Source organism: Euprymna scolopes, chromosome 42 (assembly GCF_053919585.1).
Source record: "Euprymna scolopes isolate OS-2025 chromosome 42, ASM5391958v1, whole genome shotgun sequence".
NCBI lineage: Eukaryota > Metazoa > Mollusca > Cephalopoda > Sepiida > Sepiolidae > Euprymna > Euprymna scolopes.
Genome location: NC_136523.1, coordinates 42,457,367 through 42,481,832, shown reverse-complemented (window position 1 = coordinate 42,481,832; position 24,466 = coordinate 42,457,367). Strand labels below are relative to the sequence as shown.

The 24,466-nt window shown below is 40.9% G+C and overlaps 1 protein-coding gene across 2 annotated transcripts in view; it reads left to right on the top strand.

Annotated features, from left to right (window-relative positions):
* Positions 1-24,466, top strand: part of LOC145267045 (retinaldehyde-binding protein 1-like) — a 131,282-nt gene that overhangs the window by 89,061 nt on the left and 17,755 nt on the right. For both annotated transcript variants that reach the window (XM_080122986.1, XM_080122987.1), the window contains exon 2: positions 18,121-18,415. In XM_080122986.1, coding sequence (XP_079979112.1) covers positions 18,154-18,415 — 262 coding nt within the window. In that variant the 5' untranslated portion in view covers positions 18,121-18,153. The remainder of the gene's footprint in view (positions 1-18,120; positions 18,416-24,466) is intronic.

The window sequence follows — 24,466 nt, the reverse complement described above, 5'->3', positions numbered from 1 at the left end:
CCATAAACAATGGTTTCCAACAGAGCGAAGGAGGATCATGTTACCTTGATTGAGTGGAGGGCAGTGGGTTCTTGACCATAAACAATGGTTTCCAACAGAGCGAAGGAGGATCATGTTACCTTGATTGAGTGGAGGGCAGTGGGTTCTTGACCATAAACAATGGTTTCCAACAGAGCGAAGGAGGATCATGTTACCTTGATTGAGTGGAGGGCAGTGGGTTCTTGACCATAAACAATGGTTTCCAACAGAGCGAAGGAGGATCATGTTACCTTGATTGAGTGGAGGGCAGTGGGTTCTTGACCATAAACAATGGTTTCCAACAGAACGAAGGAGGATCATGTTACCTTGATTGAGTGGAGGGCAGTGGGTTCTTGACCATAAACAATGGTTTCCAACAGAGCGAAGGAGGATCATGTTACCTTGATTGAGTGGAGGGCAGTGGGTTCTTGACCATAAACAATGGTTTCCAACAGAGCGAAGGAGGATCATGTTACCTTGATTGAGTGGAGGGCAGTGGGTTCTTGACCATAAACAATGGTTTCCAACAGAGCGAAGGAGGATCATGTTACCTTGATTGAGTGGAGGGCAGTGGGTTCTTGACCATAAACAATGGTTTCCAACAGAGCGAAGGAGGATCATGTTACCTTGATTGAGTGGAGGGCAGTGGGTTCTTGACCATAAACAATGGTTTCCAACAGAGCGAAGGAGGATCATGTTACCTTGATTGAGTGGAGGGCAGTGGGTTCTTGACCATGCACAATGGTTTCCAACAGAGCGAAGGAGGATCATGTTACCTTGATTGAGTGGAGGGCAGTGGGTTCTTGACCATGCACAATGGTTTCCCACAGAACGAAGGAGGATCATGTTACCTTGATTGAGTGGAGGGCAGTGGGTTCTTGACCATGCACAATGGTTTCCCACAGAACGAAGGAGGATCATGTTACCTTGATTGAGTGGAGGGCAGTGGGTTCTTGACCATAAACAATGGTTTCCAACAGAGCGAAGGAGGATCATGTTACCTTGATTGAGTGGAGGGCAGTGGGTTCTTGACCATAAACAATGGTTTCCAACAGAGCGAAGGAGGATCATGTTACCTTGATTGAGTGGAGGGCAGTGGGTTCTTGACCATAAACAATGGTTTCCAACAGAGCGAAGGAGGATCATGTTACCTTGATTGAGTGGAGGGCAGTGGGTTCTTGACCATAAACAATGGTTTCCAACAGAGCGAAGGAGGATCATGTTACCTTGATTGAGTGGAGGGCAGTGGGTTCTTGACCATGCACAATGGTTTCCAACAGAGCGAAGGAGGATCATGTTACCTTGATTGAGTGGAGGGCAGTGGGTTCTTGACCATAAACAATGGTTTCCAACAGAGCGAAGGAGGATCATGTTACCTTGATTGAGTGGAGGGCAGTGGGTTCTTGACCATGCACAATGGTTTCCCACAGAACGAAGGAGGATCATGTTACCTTGATTGAGTGGAGGGCAGTGGGTTCTTGACCATAAACAATGGTTTCCAACAGAGCGAAGGAGGATCATGTTACCTTGATTGAGTGGAGGGCAGTGGGTTCTTGACCATAAACAATGGTTTCCAACAGAGCGAAGGAGGATCATGTTACCTTGATTGAGTGGAGGGCAGTGGGTTCTTGACCATAAACAATGGTTTCCAACAGAGCGAAGGAGGATCATGTTACCTTGATTGAGTGGAGGGCAGTGGGTTCTTGACCATAAACAATGGTTTCCAACAGAGCGAAGGAGGATCATGTTACCTTGATTGAGTGGAGGGCAGTGGGTTCTTGACCATAAACAATGGTTTCCAACAGAGCGAAGGAGGATCATGTTACCTTGATTGAGTGGAGGGCAGTGGGTTCTTGACCATGCACAATGGTTTCCCACAGAACGAAGGAGGATCATGTTACCTTGATTGAGTGGAGGGCAGTGGGTTCTTGACCATAAACAATGGTTTCCAACAGAGCGAAGGAGGATCATGTTACCTTGATTGAGTGGAGGGCAGTGGGTTCTTGACCATGCACAATGGTTTCCAACAGAGCGAAGGAGGATCATGTTACCTTGATTGAGTGGAGGGCAGTGGGTTCTTGACCATAAACAATGGTTTCCAACAGAGCGAAGGAGGATCATGTTACCTTGATTGAGTGGAGGGCAGTGGGTTCTTGACCATAAACAATGGTTTCCAACAGAGCGAAGGAGGATCATGTTACCTTGATTGAGTGGAGGGCAGTGGGTTCTTGACCATGCACAATGGTTTCCCACAGAGCGAAGGAGGATCATGTTACCTTGATTGAGTGGAGGGCAGTGGGTTCTTGACCATAAACAATGGTTTCCAACAGAGCGAAGGAGGATCATGTTACCTTGATTGAGTGGAGGGCAGTGGGTTCTTGACCATAAACAATGGTTTCCAACAGAGCGAAGGAGGATCATGTTACCTTGATTGAGTGGAGGGCAGTTGGTTCTTGACCATAAACAATGGTTTCCAACAGAGCGAAGGAGGATCATGTTACCTTGATTGAGTGGAGGGCAGTGGGTTCTTGACCATAAACAATGGTTTCCAACAGAGCGAAGGAGGATCATGTTACCTTGATTGAGTGGAGGGCAGTGGGTTCTTGACCATAAACAATGGTTTCCAACAGAGCGAAGGAGGATCATGTTACCTTGATTGAGTGGAGGGCAGTGGGTTCTTGACCATAAACAATGGTTTCCAACAGAGCGAAGGAGGATCATGTTACCTTGATTGAGTGGAGGGCAGTGGGTTCTTGACCATGCACAATGGTTTCCAACAGAGCGAAGGAGGATCATGTTACCTTGATTGAGTGGAGGGCAGTGGGTTCTTGACCATGCACAATGGTTTCCAACAGAGCGAAGGAGGATCATGTTACCTTGATTGAGTGGAGGGCAGTGGGTTCTTGACCATGCACAATGGTTTCCCACAGAACGAAGGAGGATCATGTTACCTTGATTGAGTGGAGGGCAGTGGGTTCTTGACCATAAACAATGGTTTCCAACAGAGCGAAGGAGGATCATGTTACCTTGATTGAGTGGAGGGCAGTGGGTTCTTGACCATAAACAATGGTTTCCAACAGAGCGAAGGAGGATCATGTTACCTTGATTGAGTGGAGGGCAGTGGGTTCTTGACCATGCACAATGGTTTCCCACAGAACGAAGGAGGATCATGTTACCTTGATTGAGTGGAGGGCAGTGGGTTCTTGACCATAAACAATGGTTTCCAACAGAACGAAGGAGGATCATGTTACCTTGATTGAGTGGAGGGCAGTGGGTTCTTGACCATAAACAATGGTTTCCAACAGAGCGAAGGAGGATCATGTTACCTTGATTGAGTGGAGGGCAGTGGGTTCTTGACCATGCACAATGGTTTCCCACAGAACGAAGGAGGATCATGTTACCTTGATTGAGTGGAGGGCAGTGGGTTCTTGACCATAAACAATGGTTTCCAACAGAGCGAAGGAGGATCATGTTACCTTGATTGAGTGGAGGGCAGTGGGTTCTTGACCATAAACAATGGTTTCCAACAGAGCGAAGGAGGATCATGTTACCTTGATTGAGTGGAGGGCAGTGGGTTCTTGACCATGCACAATGGTTTCCCACAGAACGAAGGAGGATCATGTTACCTTGATTGAGTGGAGGGCAGTGGGTTCTTGACCATAAACAATGGTTTCCAACAGAGCGAAGGAGGATCATGTTACCTTGATTGAGTGGAGGGCAGTGGGTTCTTGACCATAAACAATGGTTTTCAACAGAGCGAAGGAGGATCATGTTACCTTGATTGAGTGGAGGGCAGTGGGTTCTTGACCATAAACAATGGTTTCCAACAGAGCGAAGGAGGATCATGTTACCTTGATTGAGTGGAGGGCAGTGGGTTCTTGACCATAAACAATGGTTTCCAACAGAGCGAAGGAGGATCATGTTACCTTGATTGAGTGGAGGGCAGTGGGTTCTTGACCATAAACAATGGTTTCCAACAGAGCGAAGGAGGATCATGTTACCTTGATTGAGTGGAGGGCAGTGGGTTCTTGACCATAAACAATGGTTTCCAACAGAGCGAAGGAGGATCATGTTACCTTGATTGAGTGGAGGGCAGTGGGTTCTTGACCATAAACAATGGTTTCCAACAGAGCGAAGGAGGATCATGTTACCTTGATTGAGTGGAGGGCAGTGGGTTCTTGACCATAAACAATGGTTTCCAACAGAGCGAAGGAGGATCATGTTACCTTGATTGAGTGGAGGGCAGTGGGTTCTTGACCATAAACAATGGTTTCCAACAGAGCGAAGGAGGATCATGTTACCTTGATTGAGTGGAGGGCAGTGGGTTCTTGACCATAAACAATGGTTTTCAACAGAGCGAAGGAGGATCATGTTACCTTGATTGAGTGGAGGGCAGTGGGTTCTTGACCATAAACAATGGTTTCCAACAGAGCGAAGGAGGATCATGTTACCTTGATTGAGTGGAGGGCAGTGGGTTCTTGACCATAAACAATGGTTTCCAACAGAGCGAAGGAGGATCATGTTACCTTGATTGAGTGGAGGGCAGTGGGTTCTTGACCATAAACAATGGTTTCCAACAGAGCGAAGGAGGATCATGTTACCTTGATTGAGTGGAGGGCAGTGGGTTCTTGACCATAAACAATGGTTTCCAACAGAGCGAAGGAGGATCATGTTACCTTGATTGAGTGGAGGGCAGTGGGTTCTTGACCATAAACAATGGTTTCCAACAGAGCGAAGGAGGATCATGTTACCTTGATTGAGTGGAGGGCAGTGGGTTCTTGACCATAAACAATGGTTTCCAACAGAGCGAAGGAGGATCATGTTACCTTGATTGAGTGGAGGGCAATGGGTTCTTGACCATGCACAATGGTTTCCAACAGAGCGAAGTAGGATTATGTTACCTTGATTGAGTGGAGGGCAGTGGGTTCTTGACCATAAACAATGGTTTCCAACAGAGCGAAGGAGGATCATGTTACCTTGATTGAGTGGAGGGCAGTGGGTTCTTGACCATAAACAATGGTTTCCCACAGAACGAAGGAGGATCATGTTACCTTGATTGAGTGGAGGGCAGTGGGTTCTTGACCATAAACAATGGTTTCCAACAGAGCGAAGGAGGATCATGTTACCTTGATTGAGTGGAGGGAAGTGGGTTCTTGACCATAAACAATGGTTTCCCACAGAACGAAGGAGGATCATGTTACCTTGATTGAGTGGAGGGCAGTGGGTTCTTGACCATGCACAATGGTTTCCAACAGAGCGAAGGAGGATCATGTTACCTTGATTGAGTGGAGGGCAGTGGGTTCTTGACCATGCACAATGGTTTCCCACAGAACGAAGGAGGATCATGTTACCTTGATTGAGTGGAGGGCAGTGGGTTCTTGACCATAAACAATGGTTTCCCACAGAACGAAGGAGGATCATGTTACCTTGATTGAGTGGAGGGCAGTGGGTTCTTGACCATGCACAATGGTTTCCAACAGAGCGAAGGAGGATCATGTTACCTTGATTGAGTGGAGGGCAGTGGGTTCTTGACCATGCACAATGGTTTCCCACAGAACGAAGGAGGATCATGTTACCTTGATTGAGTGGAGGGCAGTGGGTTCTTGACCATAAACAATGGTTTCCAACAGAGCGAAGGAGGATCATGTTACCTTGATTGAGTGGAGGGCAGTGGGTTCTTGACCATAAACAATGGTTTCCAACAGAGCGAAGGAGGATCATGTTACCTTGATTGAGTGGAGGGCAGTGGGTTCTTGACCATAAACAATGGTTTCCAACAGAGCGAAGGAGGATCATGTTACCTTGATTGAGTGGAGGGCAGTGGGTTCTTGACCATAAACAATGGTTTCCAACAGAGCGAAGGAGGATCATGTTACCTTGATTGAGTGGAGGGCAGTGGGTTCTTGACCATAAACAATGGTTTCCAACAGAGCGAAGGAGGATCATGTTACCTTGATTGAGTGGAGGGCAGTGGGTTCTTGACCATAAACAATGGTTTCCAACAGAGCGAAGGAGGATCATGTTACCTTGATTGAGTGGAGGGCAGTGGGTTCTTGACCATAAACAATGGTTTCCAACAGAGCGAAGGAGGATCATGTTACCTTGATTGAGTGGAGGGCAGTGGGTTCTTGACCATGCACAATAGTTTCCCACAGAGCGAAGGAGGATCATGTTACCTTGATTGAGTGGAGGGCAGTGGGTTCTTGACCATGCACAATGGTTTCCAACAGAGCGAAGGAGGATCATGTTACCTTGATTGAGTGGAGGGCAGTGGGTTCTTGACCATGCACAATGGTTTCCCACAGAACGAAGGAGGATCATGTTACCTTGATTGAGTGGAGGGCAGTGGGTTCTTGACCATGCACAATGGTTTTCCACAGAACGAAGGAGGATCATGTTACCTTGATTGAGTGGAGGGCAGTGGGTTCTTGACCATAAACAATGGTTTCCAACAGAGCGAAGGAGGATCATGTTACCTTGATTGAGTGGAGGGCAGTGGGTTCTTGACCATGCACAATGGTTTCCAACAGAGCGAAGGAGGATCATGTTACCTTGATTGAGTGGAGGGCAGTGGGTTCTTGACCATGCACAATGGTTTCCCACAGAACGAAGGAGGATCATGTTACCTTGATTGAGTGGAGGGCAGTGGGTTCTTGACCATAAACAATGGTTTCCAACAGAGCGAAGGAGGATCATGTTACCTTGATTGAGTGGAGGGCAGTGGGTTCTTGACCATAAACAATGGTTTCCAACAGAGCGAAGGAGGATCATGTTACCTTGATTGAGTGGAGGGCAGTGGGTTCTTGACCATAAACAATGGTTTCCCACAGAGCGAAGGAGGATCATGTTACCTTGATTGAGTGGAGGGCAGTGGGTTCTTGACCATAAACAATGGTTTCCAACAGAGCGAAGGAGGATCATGTTACCTTGATTGAGTGGAGGGCAGTGGGTTCTTGACCATAAACAATGGTTTCCAACAGAGCGAAGGAGGATCATGTTACCTTGATTGAGTGGAGGGCAGTGGGTTCTTGACCATAAACAATGGTTTCCAACAGAGCGAAGGAGGATCATGTTACCTTGATTGAGTGGAGGGCAGTGGGTTCTTGACCATAAACAATGGTTTCCAACAGAGCGAAGGAGGATCATGTTACCTTGATTGAGTGGAGGGCAGTGGGTTCTTGACCATGCACAATGGTTTCCAACAGAGCGAAGGAGGATCATGTTACCTTGATTGAGTGGAGGGCAGTGGGTTCTTGACCATGCACAATGGTTTCCCACAGAACGAAGGAGGATCATGTTACCTTGATTGAGTGGAGGGCAGTGGGTTCTTGACCATAAACAATGGTTTCCAACAGAGCGAAGGAGGATCATGTTACCTTGATTGAGTGGAGGGCAGTGGGTTCTTGACCATAAACAATGGTTTCCAACAGAGCGAAGGAGGATCATGTTACCTTGATTGAGTGGAGGGCAGTGGGTTCTTGACCATAAACAATGGTTTCCAACAGAGCGAAGGAGGATCATGTTACCTTGATTGAGTGGAGGGCAGTGGGTTCTTGACCATAAACAATGGTTTCCAACAGAGCGAAGGAGGATCATGTTACCTTGATTGAGTGGAGGGCAGTGGGTTCTTGACCATAAACAATGGTTTCCAACAGAGCGAAGGAGGATCATGTTACCTTGATTGAGTGGAGGGCAGTGGGTTCTTGACCATAAACAATGGTTTCCAACAGAGCGAAGGAGGATCATGTTACCTTGATTGAGTGGAGGGCAGTGGGTTCTTGACCATAAACAATGGTTTCCAACAGAGCGAAGGAGGATCATGTTACCTTGATTGAGTGGAGGGCAGTGGGTTCTTGACCATAAACAATGGTTTCCAACAGAGCGAAGGAGGATCATGTTACCTTGATTGAGTGGAGGGCAGTGGGTTCTTGACCATAAACAATGGTTTCCAACAGAGCGAAGGAGGATCATGTTACCTTGATTGAGTGGAGGGCAGTGGGTTCTTGACCATAAACAATGGTTTCCAACAGAGCGAAGGAGGATCATGTTACCTTGATTGAGTGGAGGGCAGTGGGTTCTTGACCATAAACAATGGTTTCCAACAGAGCGAAGGAGGATCATGTTACCTTGATTGAGTGGAGGGCAGTGGGTTCTTGACCATAAACAATGGTTTCCAACAGAGCGAAGGAGGATCATGTTACCTTGATTGAGTGGAGGGCAGTGGGTTCTTGACCATGCACAATGGTTTCCAACAGAGCGAAGGAGGATCATGTTACCTTGATTGAGTGGAGGGCAGTGGGTTCTTGACCATGCACAATGGTTTCCCAAAGAACGAAGGAGGATCATGTTACCTTGATTGAGTGGAGGGCAGTGGGTTCTTGACCATAAACAATGGTTTCCAACAGAGCGAAGGAGGATCATGTTACCTTGATTGAGTGGAGGGCAGTGGGTTCTTGACCATAAACAATGGTTTCCAACAGAGCGAAGGAGGATCATGTTACCTTGATTGAGTGGAGGGCAGTGGGTTCTTGACCATAAACAATGGTTTCCAACAGAGCGAAGGAGGATCATGTTACCTTGATTGAGTGGAGGGCAGTGGGTTCTTGACCATAAACAATGGTTTCCAACAGAGCGAAGGAGGATCATGTTACCTTGATTGAGTGGAGGGCAGTGGGTTCTTGACCATAAACAATGGTTTCCAACAGAGCGAAGGAGGATCATGTTACCTTGATTGAGTGGAGGGCAGTGGGTTCTTGACCATAAACAATGGTTTCCAACAGAGCGAAGGAGGATCATGTTACCTTGATTGAGTGGAGGGCAGTGGGTTCTTGACCATAAACAATGGTTTCCAACAGAGCGAAGGAGGATCATGTTACCTTGATTGAGTGGAGGGCAGTGGGTTCTTGACCATAAACAATGGTTTCCAACAGAGCGAAGGAGGATCATGTTACCTTGATTGAGTGGAGGGCAGTGGGTTCTTGACCATAAACAATGGTTTCCAACAGAGCGAAGGAGGATCATGTTACCTTGATTGAGTGGAGGGCAGTGGGTTCTTGACCATAAACAATGGTTTCCAACAGAGCGAAGGAGGATCATGTTACCTTGATTGAGTGGAGGGCAGTGGGTTCTTGACCATAAACAATGGTTTCCAACAGAGCGAAGGAGGATCATGTTACCTTGATTGAGTGGAGGGCAGTGGGTTCTTGACCATGCACAATGGTTTCCCACAGAACGAAGGAGGATCATGTTACCTTGATTGAGTGGAGGGCAGTGGGTTCTTGACCATAAACAATGGTTTCCAACAGAGCGAAGGAGGATCATGTTACCTTGATTGAGTGGAGGGCAGTGGGTTCTTGACCATAAACAATGGTTTCCAACAGAGCGAAGGAGGATCATGTTACCTTGATTGAGTGGAGGGCAGTGGGTTCTTGACCATAAACAATGGTTTCCAACAGAGCGAAGGAGGATCATGTTACCTTGATTGAGTGGAGGGCAGTGGGTTCTTGACCATAAACAATGGTTTCCAACAGAGCGAAGGAGGATCATGTTACCTTGATTGAGTGGAGGGCAGTGGGTTCTTGACCATAAACAATGGTTTCCAACAGAGCGAAGGAGGATCATGTTACCTTGATTGAGTGGAGGGCAGTGGGTTCTTGACCATAAACAATGGTTTCCAACAGAGCGAAGGAGGATCATGTTACCTTGATTGAGTGGAGGGCAGTGGGTTCTTGACCATAAACAATGGTTTCCAACAGAGCGAAGGAGGATCATGTTACCTTGATTGAGTGGAGGGCAGTGGGTTCTTGACCATAAACAATGGTTTCCAACAGAGCGAAGGAGGATCATGTTACCTTGATTGAGTGGAGGGCAGTGGGTTCTTGACCATGCACAATGGTTTCCAACAGAGCGAAGGAGGATCATGTTACCTTGATTGAGTGGAGGGCAGTGGGTTCTTGACCATGCACAATGGTTTCCCACAGAACGAAGGAGGATCATGTTACCTTGATTGAGTGGAGGGCAGTGGGTTCTTGACCATAAACAATGGTTTCCAACAGAGCGAAGGAGGATCATGTTACCTTGATTGAGTGGAGGGCAGTGGGTTCTTGACCATAAACAATGGTTTCCAACAGAGCGAAGGAGGATCATGTTACCTTGATTGAGTGGAGGGCAGTGGGTTCTTGACCATAAACAATGGTTTCCAACAGAGCGAAGGAGGATCATGTTACCTTGATTGAGTGGAGGGCAGTGGGTTCTTGACCATAAACAATGGTTTCCAACAGAGCGAAGGAGGATCATGTTACCTTGATTGAGTGGAGGGCAGTGGGTTCTTGACCATGCACAATGGTTTCCCACAGAACGAAGGAGGATCATGTTACCTTGATTGAGTGGAGGGCAGTGGGTTCTTGACCATAAACAATGGTTTCCCACAGAACGAAGGAGGATCATGTTACCTTGATTGAGTGGAGGGCAGTGGGTTCTTGACCATAAACAATGGTTTCCAACAGAGCGAAGGAGGATCATGTTACCTTGATTGAGTGGAGGGCAGTGGGTTCTTGACCATAAACAATGGTTTCCAACAGAGCGAAGGAGGATCATGTTACCTTGATTGAGTGGAGGGCAGTGGGTTCTTGACCATAAACAATGGTTTCCAACAGAGCGAAGGAGGATCATGTTACCTTGATTGAGTGGAGGGCAGTGGGTTCTTGACCATGCACAATGGTTTCCAACAGAGGGAAGAAAGATCATGTTACCTTGATTGAGTGGAGGGCAGTGGGTTCTTTACCATAAACAATGGTTTCCCACAGAGCAAAGAAGGATCATGTTACCTTGATTTAGTAGAGGGCAGTGGGTTCTTGACCATAAACAAGGGTTTCCCACAGAAGAAAGGAGGCGTCTTCCTTTTCCTTTGTCAATAGTGCTGTCCCGCTACTCATCTAATTAATATAAATATGCAAGTGCTAAGTCTATTTCTATTTAACAATTTTAATTAAATTTTGTTTTTCATCCATATAGAGTGTAATTCTCTTTTGTAATTGTAGACATTTTAGAAGTTGAATTATGCAAATACTAAGTCTAAGATAGGTAATATTTAGTTTTTTTTTACGGGAATTTAAATTGCATCCTTTATTTTTATTTCTACATTTTTTTTTTACTCAAAGCTTCTTTAGGCTATATATATATATATATATATATAAATGAGTGTGCGTGTGTGTGTCTGTGTGTGTACATTTCCCTACGCAATAACTTTGTCAAATTTTAGTCTACAGACTCGAAATTTGATATACAAGGTACTGAGATTTTGGAAAATCGATGTGATTGGTTTTTGGCCAGAAATTTGTCGATTAAGGGGTCAAAGTTCAACGATTTGACCTTTGAGAACTCTACCAAACTCCTCCGACAATTTTGGGTCTACTCACTTGAAATTTTAGATATAGGTTCCTTGGACATGGATCTAACTTAATAACTTGATTTGAGCCCAAAATAAAAAAATTTTAAGGGGTCATAATAGGGGTCAAAGTTTAAAAAGATTGACCGCTTTTTTTTTTTTTTCAACATACACCTCCAACACTCGGGCAACGCCAGGCACCCATGCTAGTATATATATAAAATTAAAGGTATTTAAGAGAGAAAACTCTTGAATTTTACAAGGTTATTAATGTAACCCCCTACAGCACCCACAGGCCGTGCATGCACGATATAAGGCAACGGGCACTAACCCTAAGTGCATGTGGCCACACCTCTACTCTGTCGAGTACTGGACCCTTCAACGTGCACTCTCTCTCTCAGACCCTCGAAAATCAGCCCGCTGATACTCAGGGTTTACAGCACTCACAACCCCAAGTCCGGCAATACCTGGATGCGGCTAGGTGATCGTCTACGTTAGGTTCTGTGGTTAGATTCTCTCACAGGCGTTGGAACTGGCAAGTAGGCGTCTCTTGCTGTTGTGGCTTGAAGATCAGGGTCCTGGCAGCTGAAATCAATGGGTCATTCTTCACAAATTGCAAGTATTAATGATCAACAACGCCAGGGAAGTTCTCTGTATCACAACTTATATTATTGACAAGAAATTCAGCATACATGTCGTGCAGAAAGGAAAACTCAGGTTATTAAAATCACTATTTTTTTTCGCTAATTTCAAGCAATGATTCTAGATGCAGGTGCCTTTTTCTCTTCTACTGGTGATGATCTCCGCTAGTTTTCAGAGGGGCCTCTTCCCTCAATTGTTTTATCACCACAAGCTTCCGCTGGCCAGAGCGAAAAGAAGACGCCGATTAGCCAAGTGTCTCGTTTTTATCAAATCAGTAATTCCTCCTTGTACCTTTTTGGAGTTATTCTTTCTTTTTTTTCCCCCCCTCTCCCTCTCTTCTTTTATCCTATTAATTTGTACTCCCTTTTTCTTTTCTTTCTTTTGAATTTCCTCCCTCTCTCGGTTTCCCTCATTTCTTTCTAATTGGATGAAGGCCAGAGGAATAGTTGGCCGAAACGTCGTGAAAAACAACAACTAATAAAGATGAGAATAATCGTCCGAAATAAAAATAAAATTAATATATATAATGCTCATCTCAAAAATGAATTCTAATTAAGGAATAATATATATATATATATATATATATATATATATATATATATATATATATTTCCTTTTTAAAAATAATCAAAAAGACAAACAAAAACATCGGTATTACAAAAAGTCACTTTATTGTACATAAACTAAAATATTATTTTTTAACTTTATTCAAAAAAATCGCCCTCAGCATCAATTACAGCTTCTATTCGAGACCTAAACCGTTGGCAGACACGTTTAAAATGGTCCTCGTCGATATCCTGCATTACTCTGACTATGGATGCTTTCAGAGAATCTTTAGTGCTATGAGGATGTTTATCAATATCTCTTTCAACAACGTCCCACACATAATAATCCAACGGATTTAGGTCTGGAGAGCTTGGAGGCCACAAATTTGGGGTAATGTGATCATGGAAATTCTCTGCTAACCATTCTTGTGTCTTCTGAGCCTTATGTGCAGAGTGTTGTTGAAAGATGTAGGGCCTTCCATTTCTTACTCTATCAATCCAAGGTTTCACAACAGTACTCAGGACTTCAATGTAAGCAGCAGAATTGATTTTTAATCCTTGTAGAAAGAAATGTGGTGGCATCACATGTCCCTCATTGCTAACCACCCTCAAAACCATAACAGTTGCTGTAAATTTTGTGTGCATGACTCTTGGAACTTCAGAAGGGTCAGCGCATAGCCATCTGTCATTTCTTCGGTTTACCTTTTGGTCTTGGTCAAAATTTTTTCCGTCTGAAAAAAAAACAAAGAATGTGCTGCTCAGCAGGATGTTTCAATTTTTTTAAAAGCCTCTTGGATCTTACCAACCGATTTTCTTTGGTGGTCTCGGAGATAAACTGGCCTCTCTTCATCACATACGACTTGTATCAAAGATTTTCATGACAAGTTCTACAAATTGTGGCTACTGAGACATTAAGATCTTTTGCAATTGACCTCATTGACTTTTGAGGGCTCGCATCAATGATGTTCTGAACTCTTTGAACAAATTCAGGTGTTCTTATGCTGTCAGAGCGTTGTTGAAGCTTTTTGCGTTTAGCAACTGGAGAAATTGGACCATTTTTGTCCTCTAATTCATTGCGAACTTTAAAGACAAACGATCGGTCAACTTTTAGAAATTGTGCAATTTGCAAATCACTGTGTTCTGCCATTATTGCAACTTTTACAGCCTGTCATTTCATTTCCTGAGTTATATTAATATCTGCCGTAATTAATTTTCTGAAAAAAAAAACAAAGTAGAAAATAATTAAATAATAGATAAAAGAGATGAAATAAGTGATGTTCTCAAATACCAGACGCACCCTGTATAACTATAATTTAGGAATTAAAATTTTATGATTTGAAACGGTTAAATTTCAAATATAGAATTTTTATTGCATGCAAAACAAAGAATACAGTTTAATAAATATATTCCCTTAACCCATGAGTTTTCGATGTTTATCCATCTCTTCAGAAGAAAATATTAGTAAATATTATAAATAGTTTGCACCTTATTTGCTAAATGTAATAAACATAGAAAAATTAAACGTTTTTATATCATAGAATAAGGGAAATTAGATATTGATGCAGAATAAAAAAGGATAGTGAGTCCAAAAATTCCTAAATTATGATTTATTTGCTCTATCTGGTATATTGAGCAATTTTATTTAGCTGGGATTATCTAATATAAAATATTACATCCAATAATATTTCGTAAGACCGATAATCACTGGATTTGCATACCGATAGATATATTTCATTTCATTATTCTGAAGAATATATATATATATATATACATATATATATATATATATATATATACATATATATATATATATTTCTTTCTCTTATATATATATATATATATATATATATATATATATATATATGTATATATAAGAGAAAGAAAATTAAAACTAAGTCGAACTTTACAATCAAAATTAAAACTGTAAGTTCAACTTACAGTTTTAATTTTCTTTCTCTTATAATGAGCTCTACTCTCTATTGTTATCAAGTATGATCTTTGACTTACTTGCAGTTTCATCAAATACTTTTGCAAGCAAAATCCCATCCTACCCATTCCTACCCTCTGATGAGAAGGAAAGTATTTCTTACCCTCTGATGAGAAGTATTCCTACCCTCTGATGAGAAGGAGAGTATTTCTTCGAAACTCAGCGGATTAAGGACTGTTCACTTATTTAGTGTTTCCTTTTCAAATTAAATATGTTTTTAACTCTTTTTCAGTGTTTTTTAACATGTTTTATTAACTATTTGCTCTTATATATATATATATATATATATATATATATATATATATATATATATATATGTATATATATATATATGTATATATATATATATATATACACATATATACATATATATATGTGCATATATATATGTGTGTGTGTGTGTGTGTATATGAATATAGTTATGTGCATATGTATATATTAAAAAGTGTGAATATATAAAGTAATGCCTTTCTGCATAATAGTCTTCCTTAACTACCATAGAGAAAAGACAGACAGACATTTTCACTTTTATAGATATATAGATACATAGATCGGATGCAATATATAGTAATGATTTAAAAAGTATATAAAAAAAAGACTCATGTGCCAGCATCGAGAATCGAAACCAAAACATTCAGCTCACGATTTAGTTAGCCTCTGCCGTCAATGACTGGACTATGAAAACATGTTTATTGCAAGGCTAAAAATTAAAACATGAACCAATAACTACTACGTTATGCATTCGTAATGCCAGCGTTCGACCTTCACCTGGCAAATTTCATTTTTTTTTAATTTTCATACTTTTGTACAGATTTTTCCGGGCTAAAACCCAAATATAAAGTTTTGCATTGATTCAAATACCTTATATATGAAGTTTCATGTCTATAGACCAAAATCTCTAGGAGGAGTTTGATAGGCAAAATTTGTTAAACAAAAATATATACGTATACATAAATATATATGGAAACAATTTTGTGTTTACTATAAACTTTTTACGCAAATATTATGCAAGTATAAATCATGTAGAATATCTGCATGAATATAATTACACGTAATAGTTTACTAAAGATGATCATACCATTAGAAAACAGAAAAAATAATAGGGAATTAATTAAAATGAATGTTTAAAAGAATATGCAAATTCTCTAGATCTTCTGCTAGTGAATGCAATTCCACACCCCACATATAAGAAAATTGTATTTTCTTTTTAAATAAATAGAAAAGAAGGGTTTTAATATGAATATCAATACACTCAAAAGAAAAACGAATTTATAGGAGTATATATATATATATATATATATATATATATATATAATTTAATTTTGTGGGTTATAAAATTTATATGGTGCAATTATTCAGGAAAGACATGTTTTGATATTCATGATTAAAAGTATAGGCAGAAATGGGAGGCTAGTAGATCGGTTTCGCCCTCACTATTCTTAAGCTTAATCAAGGGATTTTTTATTTATAAAAGCGAGAGAAAATTACGAGTGAAAATATATGTTATAAAAAGTACTAACGGGAAGAAAAAAACAAAAACAAAAACCGGGAAGACGCTACGTAACTAAAATAGAATAACTGAGATTTTTTTACTCTCTATTTCACAACGTTATATACACTTTGAATCCTAACGGCTTTTTTTTTTTTTTTTTAATTCTGAAACAGAACAAAGACATGCTTTTGCCATCACAAACACAACGAGTACATCTTTAAATATTGTACTGAGGTTTATTTTTTTCAAATTATTCATCTCGAGGAAATCTTGGAATAAAGATGAAATATTGATGAACATATAATTTGGTTTGTTTCTTTTTTATCTCTCCATTGCCATATTTGCTATATTATTGCTTACACCCGTCTTGGGACGAGTATTCTACTAGGGTATATTTCTGTCTATGTGTTTGCTGATAAGAAGAAGACGATAGTCATTGTTCGTGTGAATGTATGTCATATGGTAAGTGGAGTTTTTCTGTATTTTAACGTGATGTGGTCGGTATTTGGCTGATGTCTAGCGTCCTTGATTTTACGATTGTAAAAAGTATATCAACGTTTTTTTTTTTCATTGCTCAATGATAAGTATACTCACCGGTGTGTGTGTGTGTGTGTGTGTGTGTGTGTGTGTGTGTGTGTGTGCATGAGGCCATGAGAGAGAGTGTGTGTGTGTTGTGTTTGTGTGTGTGTGTGCGCGCGTGCATGAGAGTGTGTGTGTGTGTGTGTGTGTGTGTGTGCGCGTGCATGAGAGAGTGTGTGTGTGTGCGAATGAGAGAGTTTGTTTGTGTATGGGAGAGAGAGTGTGTGTGTTTGTGTGTGTGTGTGTGTGTGTGCGCGTGCGTGTGTGTGTGTGTGTGTGTGAGGCCATGAGAGAGAATGTGTATTTGTGTATGGGAGATAGTGTGTGTATGTGTGTTTGTGTGTGTGGTGTGTTTGTGTGTGTGTGCAGGCGCATGAGAGAGAGAGAGTGTGTGTTTGTGTATGGGAGATTGTTTGTGTGTGTGTGCGTGCATGAGAAATTGTGTGTATATGTGTGTGTGTGTGTGTGTGTGCGCATGAGAGAGAATGTTTGTGTATAGGAGATAGTGTGTGTGTTTGTGTGTGAGTGTGTAGGAAAGGGAGAGAGAGAGTGTATGTGTGATTTGAGTATGAGTGTGTGTGTGTATGTGGGCGAGTAAGAGAGCGTTTTTGTGTTTGTGTGCTTGCTATTTGAGTGAGTGTGTGTGAGAGAGATTGAGAGAGACAGAGTGTATGTTTGTGTGTGTGTGTTTGTGTGTGTGTGTGTGAGATAGAGAGAGAGAGAGAGAGTGCAAGAGAGTGTGTGTACTTGTGTGTGTTTGTGTGTCAGTGTGTGAGAAAGAAAGTGTGTGTATTTGAAAAAGAAAATATCTATGTGTGTGCGTGTGTGAGAGAAAGTGTTTATGTGAGTGTTTGTGCATGAGAGAGAGAGTGTATATGTGCAAGTGTGTGTGTGTGTGAGAAAGAGAGAGTGAGAGAGAGAGAGAAAGTGAGAGAGAAAAAGAGTTCCATCACGCTTATTATTAACCCTTATCCTCGAGTGGTTTTTAACCTTGATAATTCGTGACTCGTTAATCTAAAAATCCTCTCATAATATTGTTCATCGTTCAGCTGACAATCGACCAATATCATTGACCCTTATCCTCGAGTGGTTTTCTAGCCTAGATAAGTGGTGACCTTGATAAGTGATTAGTATAAAAAATCCTCTCATAATATTGTTCATCATTCAGCTGACAATCAATCACATTAACCCTTAACCTTGAGTGGATTTTAGCCTTGATAAGCCGTGACCTTGATAAGTGATTAGTATAAAGGAATCCTCTCGTAATATTCTTCATCCTTCAACTGACAATCTGTACAAAAATTGATCCGGTCCAAAAAATCATATCGCTTTTACTTTTATAGAAATGCGAGGATCTGAAACCACCTAACGTTTTTAATTCAAGGCAAAACCTATAAAAGGCCTGGCAACTGCGTAACTTGGATTCATGCGAATTCCCTTTACTTTCATTTCTCATTGTTCTCTTTTCTAGTTCCGCTTGAAGAATCTCCTATCAGAATTAACCATGAACTCTGCATACGAACACATTTTCTCTAAGGGAAAGCTGACGACTGAATTAATTGAACAGGCCCGAGTGGAACTCCAAGAAACGGAAGAGAAAAGGACCTCATGTCTATCAGAGTTACGGCAGCTTCTTTCGGAAAGCAAGAATACAGCCGAAGGCAAGGACATATACAACATGTTTAACCAGAAAGACAATGATTATCTCATGCGGTTCCTACGCGCACGGAAATTTGACGTGAAGAAGGCGTACACACTGATGAAAGGTATGTTAATGTGGTTATGTTTATACATTACTAAATGACAAATCATTTCTATTTAAAATCCATTTAGTATCATACATTTAAAATTGAGAAAATCCTGCTTGACATGCGTCCACATTATTCACATAATGTGGACGCATGTCAAGCAGGATTTTCTCAATTTTAAATGTATGATACTAAATGGATTTTAAATAGAAATGATTTGTCATTTAGTAATGTAAATAAATTTCTCTTATGTGAATAAGTTAAATCATAATAAAATAGGCACCAAATTTGACCTGATGTCATGTTTATATAAAAACGAAACTTAAATTTTAACTCAAAATGAATCCTCATTTAATCATATTTATTAATAGCTAGCGGGACCTGTAGAAATTCCGCGGTGGCATCTTTCATATCTAATGTATTGCTGCTGGGCATTCTGCAGACGTTCAGCGTGAATGGAGACCCTGCTATTTTATTGTAGCCCTTTTGTTAAAACTGTAAAAGTATTTTCTTTTTTTACACAATGGTCACCACTTATCAAGGCCCGGAAGCCACTCAGGGATAAGGGTTATTGCAAGTACATTACGTTAGTGTGGAGATTTAATGAAGTGTTTACGTAAGGGGGCGGTTCATTAGGAATTTGTTAACGTTGGACTTGAACACATCCAAGTTGTAGTCAGGTGAGGAGCAGGCAGACGGAACAGAGTTCCACAGGCGTGCAGTTCTAAGAAAGAAGCTTTGTTCATGGAATCCGCGTTTTGATTTAGGCACAGATAAAGAGTGGGGGAAATTTTTCACAGTGGATACGGCTAGATGGGTGTTTTTCGTGAAAGATTGGCGAGGGGGGACCAGAGATTGGAGTCCAGATGAGCACCTACCATGGAAATAACGATAAAACAAGGATAGGCTCGCAATGTCTCTTCTGTGGGAGAGAGGTTGCAGGGTAGAGAAAAGGGCATCCCCCACTTAGCCACAAAGTCTATTTTGTACTCTGTCAAGGCAGGATAGGCTGTTTTTAGCAGCTCCTGCCCAGATATGGCAGCAGTATTCCATCCTTGGACGTACTTGGCTTTTATATAAATAGAGAATTGCATCACTAGTGAGATATCTTCTGGAGCGGTAGAAGGATCCCACCATCTTTCCAGCGCCCTTGGCAACAGACTTGATGTAAGTGTTCCATTTCAGATCAGGAGTAAAGGTCAAACTAATTATCTAAGTAATGTGGTTAATATAGTGTCAGAATATATCTGGTTATTATGGTTTATTTCCTATATATTTCTAGGGAAAGTTGGAGGGCTTTGTCAAAGCGAGGCACTGCAATTTTTTAGACCAAAAGAAGAAAAGTTGCAGAGAACAAATATAGAGGGAGCAAAGTGTCATCTGGCCAGGGTTGCTCTTCCCAGGGATTCCCATGCCCTAGGTATCACAGAGTGAGCATGTTGAGGATTGGTCTGCACTGTCACCAGAGGGCATTTTTTTTTTTATAAAGGAGTCACCACTAATAAAGGCCCAGAGGCCATTCGAGGATAAGAGTTAATGAGTTTACTGTAATCAATGGGACAATATAGTAGTAAACGTTAGTAGTGAAAATTTGGTAAATTGGATTATTTAAGGGGACGGCTTATCAAGAATTTGTTTATGTTGGACTTGGAGACGAACATATTGTAGTCAGTTGGAAAGCAAGCAAACAGAAGACAGTTCCAAAGGTGTGCAGTTCTAAGAAAGAAGCTTTTTTTCATGGAATCTACGTTTTGGCTTAAGCATAGATAAAGAGTGGGAGAAATTATTGATAGTGGTTTCAGCTAGACGAGTGTTTTTTTGTGAAAGTTTGGCAAGGGGGAGGCATAGATTAAAGCTCAGACGAGCACTTGCCATGTAAATATCGATAGAGCAGAGACAGGCTCTCAACATCTCTTCTGTGGGAAAGAGATGATTGTTGAATATATATATATATATATATATATATATATATATATATATATATATATATATAAACTTGGGAAAGGTATGAACCCAGGCACCCTCACAGTTAACAATTATACTAAAGTTAGTAGTCTGTATAAGTGAAATTGACAACTCCTCTCTCCACCCCATGTTCTTATAATTTGTTAGTAGTGAAAATTTGGTAACTTGTATTACTTAAGGGGACGGCTCATTAAGAACTTGTTTATATTGGACTTGAAGAAGACCATACTGGAAAGCAGGGAAACGGAAGAAAGTTCCACAGGCATGCAGTTCTAAGAAAGAAGCTTTGTTCATGGAATCTACGTTTAGGTTTAGGTTCAGAATAAGAATGGGAGAAATTATTGACAGTGATTTCAGCTAGACGGGTGTTTTTCGTGAAAGGTTGGCAAACGGTGGGGGGGACCATAGATTGGAGCTCAGACGAGCACATAGAAATAACGATAAAGCAGAGACAGGCTTGCAACGTCTCTACTGAGGGAAAGAAGTTACAGGGAAGACAAAATGGCATCCCTTACTAGGCTACGAAGTCTATTTTGAACTCTGTCAAGGCAGGATGCTGCCAAGGAAACCTTGCCATTGACTCTCAGATCTAAGGAACCAGCTAAGATATGATCTTGCAAAACGCTGGCATCGTGGATTCAAACATGGCCGGAAATCTGTGGAAACAACTCCCAGGCATAGTCATCTCCTCTCTTCTGACATTGATGGAAGATTGACACACGACTATTTGCCAAATAGCCCAAAAGGATTAGTATAGGGTCTGTGGAACCTATTATTCATGACCATTTGCATATGCATAAAGTGTCTGCCAGACAGATTTTTATGCTGCTGACACATTTTCAGAAGCAAGAACGCTTTGGATGCTTGAGGATAAATTTGGAGAGGTGTCAAAGTGTCAAAGAAGATGAGTCAAAGTTTTTCAAAAAACTGATTACATTTGCACCATATTATAATATACAAGGTACATTAAATAAGTTTCCAGACTTATTTTGTACAGGCACTTGACATATCAAAGGCCTTCGATAAGGTATGGAATAAAGGCCTACTTCACAAGATTTCCAGCTACGGTATAACTGGAAATGTTTTCTCAATTATTAAATCATTTCTCTCTGATAGGCTCATAAGAGTAGTGGTTGATGGACAGAAACCAAAGGCCTACGGTATTAATGCTGGATCTTCCAGTTATACCGTAGCGGAGATTTGCTTCTCCTAGAAAGGTTGCCTTCACCACGGCTTACAGGAGTCCTCTCCACCCCAACACACACACACAAACACACAAGGTGCTAGTTGGCCGTTGACCCCAAAAAAGGGTTTATTCGCCCTTTGGAAGGTCTTGTTTTTAATCCTTCAGGGAGACTAGCTACTCTCCTCACCAAACAAGTCTGGTAGGGGTACCAGCTTAGTCACATACATACATGATGATGATTGCAACGTCTTGTCAGACGAGTTCCACTCCCTCAGACATTTAAAATCCATGAGTCCAAATACCTGAGTGAGTATCTATACAAAGATGATGTTACAGAGTCTTAGCTTTGTACGACAGCTAAGTCTCTCTCTCGGTTCAAAATGTTGAGATCCAGCAACAAGCAAGAGCAAGATAGCCAGCAACAAATTAAACTGCAGACCAGCTTAATGCGGGTACTGGTCTTCCGCTTTATGGTTTTTAAAATCAGAGATTTGCTTCTCCTAGAAAGGTTGCCTTCACCACGGCTTACAGGAGTTCTCTCCACCCCAATACACATATACACACACACAAACACACACGGTGCTAGTTGGCCGTTGATCCCGAAAAAGAGTTCATTCGCCCTTTGGAAGGTCTTGTTTTTAATCCTTCAGTGGGACTAGCCACCGTCCTCACCAAACATATCTGGTAGGGGTACCAGCTTAGTCGCATACATACATACATACATACATACATACATACATACATACATACATACATACATTTAAACAGACAGGTGAGGTTTATATTATAGCAGATAAGTAGTTGCAACAAAATAAGACGAGATAAATGATCGTATGTAAATTAGACAATATTGAGCTGCATATAAAGAAGCCATTTGAAGAACGAGATAGTTCCTTTTTTTTGAGGAAGGCGAGCTGTGCACACCTTCTACGTTGAGGCCTGACGTAGTATTGAAAATCGAGAGAACACAGTGAGGTTAAGATGTGGTGCAAATTATGGTGTCTGTGAAAATGAGGTGCTGTCAGTTTCTACCATTTTTCAAACACAAAGAAAGCTTTGTGGAATCTCAGCTGTGACGATTTTGGCTAAATTGTGGGAAAATGTCTTTTTTTTTTGGTTCAGATCGATACACCATGAAACAGGCTGCTAGAAATCGTGGTCAACATACAGACAACCAAAAAATTTTTAAAAATAGCTGATGTCACGTGGAAACTTAAAATTGCGAAACGCGAATATAAGAACGAAATGTGTTTTAATAGTTTTTGACATCAAAAAAGGAAAAAGAAAGCCGACTTTTTTTTTTGCGTCTTCTCAGTTTTCAGACAAATATTTTACCGAAATCTTTTGTATTTAACGAGAATTTGAATAAAACAAAGAAAACATTGCAAAAGAAAATGGAGTTATGACGACATGTAGTTGCAACTTCCTTTTCCTTAATTTCAGAAATAAGACAAGATAAAATTATATAAAATGAAATATTGGGATTTTCTCGACTATAGATGGTAACAAAAATAATATGACGTTGACAAGAAGGAATAAAAACAACACAAGTGAAGCTGTTATAAGAAATTAATTGTATTAATAGGAAAGAGATAGAAGAAAGAATGTTTCTTTGCAAAAGCAGTCGCTTTGCGGAACTTATCTATTGTTTGTCCTTTTAACGTTGTTTGTTTTTTTGGAGTTTGGCCGGGTTGAGGTTGTGGGGGTCGTCAAGCCTTTTTAGGAACTAACTTCCTCCACAAATAAATAAAAATAAAAAGAAGGAGACTTACATGCAAAACAAACGGAGGTTTATTCACAGAAACCAACCATTAACAAATAAAATATAATTCTCTTTATAATGAGTTCAGAAGTCCTTTTTAAGTGTTCGTATAAAAAAAAGGAGAATGTCTTTTTTTGTTGAACTGTTCATATGTTAAAACATGGTAAGAGAGGCAATAGGTAATGTTCGCCTGTGAAATTGTATGAAGCGCGCGGAGCGGTGAAAATGGAAGAGTGATAGTAACACGCGTGGAACGTCCGAATGAGAATGCAGTTGAGAGAGAGATTTGATGTGTGCTTAAATACTATTTGGACCGGCTCCCAGCGAGCTTAAGAAGAAAAGTTTAGAAAAATGTCCTTGGAGAAATCCCATTGGACGGAAACATCACGTGGGGTGCTCTGTACTACGTCCGCTCGTTTTGAGTCGATTTAATATATAACGCCACGCCGGAATTTGCGTGGGAGTTATTTTTTATTTTTCACGCGCCAACATAATCATAATCATACTGCGCGTCTAAATTGTATTTATTTTTATAACAATTTTTAATCCGAATCTTAACCGTGTCAATTGGCACAAGGTAAAAAAAAAAAGAGGGAAGCCTTGAGTTCCTTATGCTGCAATTATTGAAACTTCTTCCACGCGTCCGGTATGAATGGCGGAGAAGACTGAAAAACACATGTTGTCTGCTAGGCTTCAACTAGCAAAAGAGGAAGAGAATTCGAAATAACCGCTCTCGAAGGGTTAGGAGGAATCTAAAAAGGGAGGTCTGTGATTGGTTGTTTTTTCATCCAATCACAGGGCAACCTGTTAGTGACACCTTAATAATTCCAATAGAAATGTAAATGAAAAGTGTAGTGCAATTATTTCAAAATAACTATTTTATTTACAAATTCGAATTGAAAATATGGTTGAAAAAGAGAAGATGCAAAAGAAAAGTCAGATTTTCGTTTTTTTTTTTTTTTTTTTGTCTTAAAATATTAAAACGCATTTCGTTCCTTTTATTCGCATTTCGCACTTTTAAGTTTCCACGTGACGTCAGCGTCGGTCGGCCATCTTTGCTATTCAGTCCATGAAAGCCCAAAATTTTCTATTTACTTGGCTCCCCACGAGGGCAAAATTAGACACAAGGCCAGTTTTTACATGAAAGAAATCTAGT